This window comes from Scyliorhinus canicula, chromosome 28, assembly GCF_902713615.1.
Source record: "Scyliorhinus canicula chromosome 28, sScyCan1.1, whole genome shotgun sequence".
In the NCBI taxonomy this organism is placed as follows: Eukaryota; Metazoa; Chordata; class Chondrichthyes; order Carcharhiniformes; family Scyliorhinidae; genus Scyliorhinus; species Scyliorhinus canicula.
Genome location: NC_052173.1, coordinates 10290181 through 10300767, shown reverse-complemented (window position 1 = coordinate 10300767; position 10587 = coordinate 10290181). Strand labels below are relative to the sequence as shown.

The following is a 10587-nucleotide window of genomic DNA, read 5'->3' as shown; positions in this document are numbered from 1 at the left end:
CCACAGACCCAAAACCCCTTACTGGTGACCTTAGCAATAGAGAATGCTGAGCATTCACTTGCCGTGTAGATTCTGGGGTGGGCTTGCTGCGTCCCTGAGTATTCTTCTCCCATACACTGTTTGCCATCTCATTTCCGATAGACGTCAAGACGAGAGTTAGCTCCAAAGGCCAGTCATCAAGATCCAGAGATCGTACTCGCGAAAGATGGGTCCCAAGATTCCGATGAATCCCTGAGCATTCAATACAGATGAGTGCTCCTAAGTTCAAACTTGCCCAGGTGGGATCTGGAAGGGAGAAACAAAATTTCACAGCTCAGTTCATGTTTTTGGAAATGGATAAAACATGAAAATATAGTGGTCACATTTGAAAATTCATAAATGTGCGGCAGATGTAGAAGGTGCAGCACATGGTGGCTTGTGGGTTGAACATGCATTCTCTCCGCTACCAATTTGCTCACCTCAGCCATGCTGTTGCAGGTAGACATGGGTTGGAGGCCTCGTGGTGGAGCTACCAGGCCTGTCTTGTACACCTATGGCCAGCACAAGAACAGGTATGGTCTGGGAGCAGATTGCTCACCCTGTCACTACAGTTGGTGCATGGCCTGGGGAGGGTCAGAATATGGACATATAATAGCAGCAATTATGAAAAATAAATCCCTGTTCCCACTGGTTAGACATCTCATTTTCCCACCAGCTTTCTTGCTCGGTGACAAGCTTGTTCATTGGTTGGGAAGGAGCATGCGAGTGTTTGAGGCATGGCGGTGTTCATTTGTTTTCTTCACACGTTGGCTTATAATACTACCTCTGGTAGAAACAGCATTGGTTAATGAACTGTCAAGAAGACTGCAGACAGATTCATCTAAATGCATCAGAAATGGAATAAAATGTGAAACATGATAAAAGACCTCAAAGCCATTCTGAGTCAGTCTATGGATCTTTAGCCAATAGAATCTTCTATTAAGTCTAATATCTAAAATACGTTGGATTAGAAATTCGTCTGCATTGTACCCATTTTTCAGGAATAAAACAGACACAAAAAAGGCCAATTTAGCAGTGAGCTGACCACTGCCGAATCTGTACAGACACTGGTCCCATTAGCAAATTTGTGGGGCCCTTATATTGTCAGGCATCCTGGGCAGATGCCTAAAACAGACGTGCGGTCCTCAAAGATGTAAATTATGGGTTCAACATAAAGACCCTCTTTCACAAACTGGTCACTTCATGAGCAGGGCAGATATTGAACCTACTCCACTTCGGAATCTGTTTCTGTGGCCCAACCAAAGGTAGGTTTCTCTACAGAAACACCTTCCTATGGAGCCAGGAGAGGCAGGAGTATTTCCCCTAACACCACAGACTTGTGATTGGCCCTGCCCCTGTAGCACCACCATACCCCACCCCAGGAATAACCCGATTTCCAGCACACTAAACTCAATCTAGGTGTAAAGACCCAGTGCTACATAAGAGTTAGCTGCTACGTCACCCTGATGAAGTGATACTGGGTCCCAGTCACAAGTGAGGTTGGCAATTTAAATATTCACATTGAGCCCAATTTACAAAAAGACGACAAAACCCTGACAGGAATCAATAACTTTAATTTGCTGATGGGGAACTTTGCCCTCACAGCTTTGAAAAGTGAATATAAATCCTTACTTGCAGCAGCACAGTCAACACAGAATGAATTTCCTTTGGCGTTTCTTATTGCCTGAAGAGCAACAGCTTCACTCCGGCTGTCCATCCGAGCCTAAAGTATAAAAGTAATGCATTTAGGGAACTCGATAGTCACATGAAGGCAGTATTAAGAGGATGCTTTCTTCTGATACACAGTGGACTGAAACGCTAGTGAGTCAAAGTGCAGCTGAGAAAACATCTGGTCAAGAATTTGGAAAATCAACTGGAACCAAATTTCGTTTGGAGTCAGGTAACTGGTCTGCTGTTGCCACAACTGAAGTTCGAGATTGTTACCAAAGTGTCATGAACACTGAAGTTTGCGAGATGCTGATATTTTGAAATGCAAAGTGAAATAGAATTCTGGAACGGGGTGCAATTGAAATTCCTGGTGAACACCAATGTGACTTCAGGTTGCCATGGGAATGAGAGTTGAGAAGGGATAAAAGTCACCTACTGAGGTGTCGAGTGGTAGTTTATAGCACCTCTCACAAAAACCTACAGAACAGAAGAGAAGCTGCTTCTGAACGGCATGGAGCACAGAATTGGAATTCACCCAGGAACAGGTCTTCTCAGTTTTACGAAATGATGGCAAGCAAAAGTAAAGCTCTGTATGAAAAAAAACAGTATTACCAGAGCCAATTAAACCATTTGGACCTCCGGAATTCTGGATTGTCAGAACTATTGTGACCCGTGAGATAGGGGGATTCATTGAGGCGTGCTTTGCTGGTGATAATCAGATCCAGTAAATTCAGGCAGAGTGGAACAATTGCTGAAGGACATTGAAAGGTTCAACCTGGTGTGTTGGGAGTAATGAACCTCTGCTGGAGAGCTAGGAGTGAATTTGAGACTGTCCCTTTAATGCTACTTGTTTTCCAGAAGCGTGGCGTTGAGTAAAAGTGTTCCACAAGACATGTTTTGGTTTGATCTCTCAGTTGCCTACTAATTAATGTTTGATCTATGTTGATTTTAGTTTGTTATAGTTAAAGTCTTAAAAGTGAAATCTTGTCCTTCAGTTATTTCCACTGGTGTGGTGGGGATTATTGTCCTCTAAAAAAGTTATCGTTCTCTGAGAATAATACCAAACGACTAAACTGTTGAATATAAAAGCTGAATTAATTTTGAGGAGCATTACTATGGGGAAGAGTTGAAGCTGACACAATTGTCTAAAATGAGTCCCCCAACACTGCCATCCTTGACGAGCACACATTTTGCAAAATTATTCACTTACACAAGTTAGTTTCATGCCCTATAAAAGTCAATCTTATCTACTGCATTTAAGGATTGCATTTGGAGGTAGCGCGAACAGTGATTGAGATACCTTAATGCTTACAGGACATTAACAATAATCATACTCTGGGCTTTGCTGGTTGAATTACCTTGTTTTTGCTACTTTCACAGGACTGCAGACTGGCCAGGATTTGACTCTCAATGGCTTGGACCCAGGCATCCCTCTCCTCAAAATTCACCGCTTCAAAGTACCACATCTGACCGGTGCTGGAGACAATGGTGAACTCAATGTTCTCCTCTTGGTCTGTAATAAGGAAAATTAGAAGGAAATAGAAAATGTATCATTTTCCAACAGCATTGTGAAGCAGTCACTGATGCAAAGGTCTGTGACTTTGGCACTCTTACCCAATGTTGGATATAAATAAGCAGTGAGTTCACAGTGTGCCGCCTACAGATTTGCACTTGCTAAAAGGAACTATGTATTCATGTGAAACAGATTAAGCAATCACACAAAGTTTAAAGGTAATGGTTACAGATTAATAGAATATCAAAAAATTATTTTTCGTGAGGTTGAAAATATATCCAATCAATTTGTTCAACAGGTTCCCCAACATCCCCTCTGGTTAAGTTAATAAAATTACTGGCCAGTGAGAGACAGCTGTAAAAACCAGGAATGTTCCAAGGTCAATCTCTGGTCTATGTTGAGTCAAATCAGCAGAGGCACAACAGTTTGCCTCAATGCCCCAGGTTCAGTGGACCGATCAGCCAAGATTCCAGCGACGGATTGCCTTCCCCGATGGACTTGTACCAAACTCAACTGGCCTGTGGGTATTCTCTGTCCAAAGACACAAGTCAGGAGTGGCCACTAGGGCCAAATTACCAAAGGAGAGGCCAGAATCCATGGAATTCTACCCCAGGATACCACCCAGGGCAGGGAGGGGGGAATATGCTCTACAAGTCACATATTCTTTAAGGATTTTTATAATTTTGCGAGACATAGCAACATTATGCTGACAAATTTGTTGACAATATGACCAGAGGACATCCTCCTTCAGATTTTAAGGAGTTCTAACACCGGGAATCTTTCTTTTGCAAGAGCCTCATTGAGTATCCGTCAAAATGGATTTGCAGGCTAACAAAATTCTTTACCAGGCAATTTAATTAACAGGACCTACTTCTTGTAATAAGCAGGACGTCTGGCCTTTATTTTGCATACACTGATCATCAACACAAATTTCCTTTCCATTATCTAGAAAATATATACTGGGCTGCCCCTTTGTCTGTTCCTTCTCCCCCCCCCCCCCCCCCCCCCCCCCCCCACCCTGTCCATACACGTAGCTAAACCAGAAGAACATTAAACATAGGATTCACAGTCCAGACAGGCTCAGGAATGCAAGAAGACACTGAAACGCAAAGGAACAGGACAGACGGTTGAACACAAGATTTACTCTGGACAGAACACACACAACAACTAACAATGGTTCTAGCCACTGGATACAATTTAAAATGACTTTACCTGCTCTGTAAATATTTCTTAAACTACCAAAACGCTTTAATTTCCACACCCTGCGTTTGGCTGCACCCAGAATCCAGAAAAGCAAGGAGCAGAAGCAATTGGAGAAAGACATTGGAGAAAAGATTACTGCAAAGCACAGTAGGACATCAACAACTGCAAAAGCTGATCTAGGGTACAGACTTTGGGTGCTATCAATCCTTTGAGTCTCACATTAAATGATAATTCTTCCATTCACGCCAAAGACTCAGAACATGCATTCGATATGCAAAACGCACCTCTCATCTCAAGTTCTTGATACCAATTCATTTTTATTATTTCACCAACAGACTAGGAACAAGCTCTGATGTGAATGTTTGCATTCACTGAGAGCAACAATTCACTGTTGAACAGGGACTGATCAGCCTTTTGTCACAACACACTGTCAGGAGCCCATCTATTGCTATCTGAAGAACTAGTTATCCTGTCTCTTTTCAAACTCACTCACTCTCCCACCCACAGTGCAAGATGACTGTATACTACACACACTTCTCTGATTAACCATTAAAATAAGAACTATTAATAAAGCTTAATCAACATCCTTTTTCTCATTTTCCATGAGAAACTCTAGCAGCAAGTAGCCTCCTGACAACTGGAGACAAAAGGCTTCTCCAACCCGGGTAATGACTGCTAAACTTTAAACCTTCCTCTAGCCTCCTTTCCCCCCCCCCCCATATAGATGGTGCAGCCGCTTGCCTCATGTCGTAGATTAAATAGAAGTTGTCTGGAGCCTTACGTTTTCTGCAAAGCTGTAGGGATGGAGGAAGACATGTCATGAATGGGAACCCAGCTATCAAATTTGGTAAAGGCAGGGATATCTGCATTAAATGTAAAGTGGTGGTGGGGGCTCCAACAGGAATGGTTCAAAGTCAGACTTACATACACCCTGGAGACACGCCTCAAAACACTTCACCTGCAATGAGTTACTTTAACTATCATTATGTAGACAAATGTAAGGGCAGCATGGTGGTGCAGTGGGTTAGCCCCAGGTTCGATCCCGGCTCTGGGTCACTGTCCGAGTGGAATTTGCACATTCTCCCAGTGTTTGCATGGGTTTCACCCCACAACTCAAAGGTGTACAGAGTAGGTGGATTGGCCACGCTAAATTGCCTCTTAATTTGAAAAAAAATAATTGGGTACTCTAAATTTATTTTTTTAAATCTAGACAAATGTAGCTGCCATTTAATGCACAGCAATATCCCACAAACAGCACTGTTGAGCCCATTTCTTCCCAGTGGTGTTAGTTGAGGGGGAGGGAGGGAGAGATAGTGAGCAGAATAGGGAGAACTCCCTTGGTTGGTCTTCCAGGAGTACCACAGGATCTTTGACATCCACCCAGACAGGCAAATGAGACATCTCAGTGGCACAAGGCACAGCACAATATGCTGGCTGTGGCAGCAGAGAAGTTAATCCCAGTTGTTTGAGGCAGACAGTTTAACTTTCTTTTCAGTTGGGGTAGAAAGAGAATATGTCCAATAATAAATGAAAATAAAGAGCTACTAGAATTTAATGACTTTGTTGCTGATCATAGGAAGATAGTAAAATTTCCCTTTCCACCCCGTCTATGTGTTAATTAAACTGAATGGAACGGAACCCAAGGACAGCTGCTTGATGAATACAAATAAATACATGTTTACATGACATTGGAATTATCAGTGCTATTGTAAGTATGTGCGTGTTGTTTAGGAAAATTATTTGGTTTACAATTGGGCATTTTAGACCAATAATTACCTTAATGAGAAGACGAGGAAACAAAACCGTGAAAATAAAGGTCCAATTGTTTTCCGATGAGAATTGCTATTGGCCTCTAACCTCCCCTAATCACTAGAGATATAATAATAATAATCTTTTATTGTCACAAGTGTGAAGTTACTGTGAAAAGCCCCTAGTCGCCATATTCCGGCGCCTGTTCGGGTAAAGTGGTACGGGGATTGAATCGCCGCTGCTGGCCTTGTTCTGCATCGCAACCCAGCTGTCTAGCCCACTGAGCTGAACCAGCCCCAGAAAGTCAATTCCTGACAAACATGATGAAGCTATGCTTTGTGGAGCCCCCAAATTAGCTCAACTCCCTCAGCAACAGGAAGGTTCCAGGATTGGCCACTGGTTTGTAATGACCAGCCAGTGTGGCATCTATGGATATTCAACTGGCCTCATGGACCAAGGAGATAGCTGACACTGGCAAAGTCAGTATTTAGTGCCCGGTAGATATTTTGAGCCAATAGGGTTATGTGGCTATACAATCACATGAAGACCAGATAGGGCAAGGCTGGCAGGTTCTCTTTCCTTAAGAACTTTAGTGAACCAGTTGGGACAATCCAGCAGATCTCACGGTCACGTTCTGGTGCCAGCCCACAAATGAGCACGATTTAATTCAATTTGACAACATGCTCCAGTAAGAGCTAAACTCTCAACCTCTTGCGTTTATAGCCCAGTACCACAATCTCAGGGTTACCATAGCTAGTACTGGCGGAAACTCCTGTGGGGACGATGTGAGAATGAGTGTACATTGAGTGAGGAGAGAATAAGACTATGTGCAGTGACGCTCCCTGTAATTGAATAGTCCAATAATTAGTTATAGTCAGGGATCGTGTGAGATTAATCACCACTCCGTCATATGGGGGGGGGGGGGGGGGGGGGGGGATTGAGAGAACAGGGCAGAGCTGAGCTGGAAAGAGGAGGAATACTTGCCCAAGTTTGGATTTCTATCAGCTACGGTATATATCTGTGATGCAGCCTATCTTTCAAATGTAGTATTAATTTAGTTATATTAACTTGACCATAAGACTAGATCTGTGCTCGAGTTGAGCTTGGTATCACCTACTTAAAAAAAGGCATCGTCAGATGAGGCAAAGTGGAATCTTCACTGGAAATCCTGGATATACTATGAACAGCTCACGTCTGTCAAAATTTCTACAAATGGAGACAGAGAAGGAAAAATCCAACTTGCTCCCGTGTTGTATTCCAGGGTCTATCACTCACACTAAACCAGGAAAATATGATCTGGAACAAAACAAATTCAACAGCACTCTAGAGCAACATGGTTTCTAGGTCTGCTTCACAAAACAGGCAGCAGATTGAAGATATCACAGCTCAATGTGTAAGACACCAACTGCATAGCTCCCAAAGGTACAATGTACTCATTGGAGCTAAATTTCACCTCTTCCTGTAGGCCCACTTTGCCTCTCCAATGCAGACTGGATGGGTAGCCTGGCGCCCATTGCTGCTATGACATGCTCTCAGTTTGCTGCCACTGCTGGTGTGATCAGCTGCTGGAGCGACACTGCATTCACATTATGTTACAATGTCTTACCCCTTGCGACTTCTCACTCCATTCCTGCTCCCTTTCCTCTGGGAGGAGCATTCCCTCTGCTTGGTGCTTCCCTAATTGTTCAGAGTTTATTATGCAGGGACCTATTGTGCAGAACCAATGTTTTTCTGTGTTACACCACCAGGCTGCATTATTTATGTCTCCCAATTGGATATTCAGGATAAAGTTGCTTACTAATAGATCTCCCAGGGCTTTGATCATGGTAATGGAATGATACTATGTATTATTCTGTTACTTAAAGTTGTGCTTAATCTAATCCATCACAAAGTCTAATTGCAGTGAATAGGCACAGCCTGATTAAATTAGAATTAGAAGTTAATTACTGTTAAACACACATCCTGAGGTTAATTGCTATTTTGAATTTCTGTGTTTTTTTATGTTTTCCTGTATAATACCTGAATTTTGACACACATCAGATCTCCAATCACATTGTAGTCTGGTATCTAGGACACAGTTGCGATGTTTAGTTAATAAACTGGCCTGTATCCAGTCGGTAAGTCCAGCTATTTCAAGCAAAATCAACTTCGGAATTCAACCAAGAGGGCAGTTTTAACCGCGTGGAAATTTCAGGTCCCCAATTAATGAGTCGTTTTCTTTTGTTTTCCAAAAAACTATTTCTCGTTTCTGTGACATAGTTTATTATTTTGAGAATCATGCCAGACGCAAGACTTTTTAGGAATAGCCTGTGTCATAAGTCCCGTGGCACTAGTCCTGGTAACTGGGATGAAATGCTGTTTAATAAAGACTGGAGTTTTGTAATGCACAATATATTATTCTGTTATAGTGCAGCTCTGGCCCTGTAAGGCAAATAAAAAAGTCTACTAGAAAAGTAAACAGAAGCTTCGGTCAAAGTTTAATTGTTCCATGGTCAGAATACTCTGCAAATTCTTCCATCAAAATGTCAATGTGCATTTCGTTTAAGACTACAAAGGTTAATTGCTGTTAAGTAAACCCAGAGTGAGTTCATCTGGAGATCAGTTGAGGGGATGCATTTTGGTTCTGGCATTTTGTATTCCTGTAACGTTCCTCTGTCTATAGTTTTCTTTTTAATGAAGTAGGATGCTGAAATTTGAGGGCAACACTGAAGTGCACAGAGGAATATGCTGGACAGGAAACATGAGCTTAATGAACTGTGTTTTATATATCTTTATATAAAGAACAGCACATTCAGCTTGCATTCCGTGTCTGTCACACTCTGATGGACAGATTCAATCGGGTATATACTTGAATCATAGAATTTACAGTGCAGAAGGAGGCCATTCGGCCCATCGAGACTGCACCGGCCCTTGGAAAGAACACACCACTAAAGCCCACATCTGCACCTTATCCCCGTAACCCAATAACCCCACCTAACCTTTTTGGACTCTGAGGGCAATTTATCATGGCCAATTCACCTAACCTGCACACCTTTGGACTGTGGGAGGAAACCAGAGCACCCGGAGAACCCATGCAGACACGGGGAGAACGTGCAGACTCCACACAGACAGTGACCCAGCCGGTAATCGAACCTGGGACCCTGGCGCTGTGAAGCAACTGTGCTAACCTGTGGGACAAACCTGCAGAACTACAGGGAAATGAGCAGGGGGACTGGGATAATTGGATGGATCTTTCAAAGAGCTAGCACAGGGACGATGGGCCAAATGATCTTCTGTGCTCGGAGAGTCTGTGATTCCTCAGAGGAATATCTGAGGCTCAAAAGCTGTTTGTTGCTGAAACTCCTTTGCCTCCATCAGGAGAGTATGAACAATTTTCTGTTGGGTCATTTGATGAGCTGTGGTAGGAAAATGAGGGAGGAAAACAGAATGGCCTTCGCTGTCCAAACTAGCAGCATAATCATTCCACCACTGAAAACTGAGCTTTAGGATTTACAGTGAAGAGCTGCTAGGGTTGCTAACTGTGATTGAAGTGTATTCCTATAGGTTTTATCACATGATTTGCCCCCCATTCTCCAGCCATCACACCCATCCTTGTGATGCACGGCCTTCCTACGCCTGTTAAAGTAAAAAGATTCATTACACAATTGGATGATGTTTGACTGTCAGCCAAACAGCCTCTCCCCCCCCCCCCACCCCCCCCCCCCCTCTCCATCTTCAATATATTTGTATCTGGTAAAGGGAAATGTTCAAAGAAAATGACAAATTAAAATCTTTTTTAATGTCCCTTTGATATATCTCCAAGACTTCACACAGCAGTGTTCTGAAAATTTATCTTCAATTCCTGGAGACTCCAGGCCAATCCTGTAACCCTAAGAGCAGCAAGATTCAGGCAGCAGAAATGTTCTGAAAAAGGTTGGTGGCCTGACTGGTTACCAAATTCATTCAGACAAGTACTCAAAACATTTCTTAATCTCCCGAGCAGTTAGACTGTCACAAACAGACTCCATAGTGCCAGACTCACCTTCTGCCAGCCCCATCATGCCATCTGCCCTGCTCACACTCTTCTTCCTGCGATGCTTCCTTCGGCTTATCTGGGGAGAGGGCGGGGAGTCCAGCTTGCTGCTCGAGGGACTGGAGATACCTTCGCCTGTGGCAGCCACTTCTAAAATGTAGATATGAAATAAGCCTCTTTTTTTCAAAAGTACCCTGTGGATAATTGGAGGCCATTTTGTCCTCCCCTCTAAATGTTTCTTCTCTATCCATGACTCATATTGAGGTACACTTCTACAGGTGGTGCTAACCACAGCAGAGACTTGAGCATGGAATGGAGGTTACACTGGAATGCAGCACAGAGGGAGTGCTACACTGTTGGTGATGCTGCCTTTCGGATGAAAAGCTAAACCAAGGCTTTGCCCACTGATAGCGGCCAAGATTTC

At 43.2% G+C, this 10587-nt stretch overlaps 1 protein-coding gene across 1 annotated transcript in view; it reads right to left on the bottom strand.

The window, feature by feature from the left end:
* The window catches only part of LOC119958096 (arf-GAP with GTPase, ANK repeat and PH domain-containing protein 1-like), a 129441-nt gene that overhangs the window by 15814 nt on the left and 103040 nt on the right, over positions 1 to 10587 (bottom strand). The window contains exons 10-14 of the mRNA XM_038786325.1: positions 10173 to 10482; positions 4412 to 4471; positions 3045 to 3199; positions 1651 to 1741; positions 63 to 285 (exon numbers count right to left, since the gene is read on the bottom strand). Of these exons, the coding sequence (XP_038642253.1) occupies positions 63 to 285; positions 1651 to 1741; positions 3045 to 3199; positions 4412 to 4471; positions 10173 to 10482 (839 nt within the window). The remainder of the gene's footprint in view (positions 1 to 62; positions 286 to 1650; positions 1742 to 3044; positions 3200 to 4411; positions 4472 to 10172; positions 10483 to 10587) is intronic.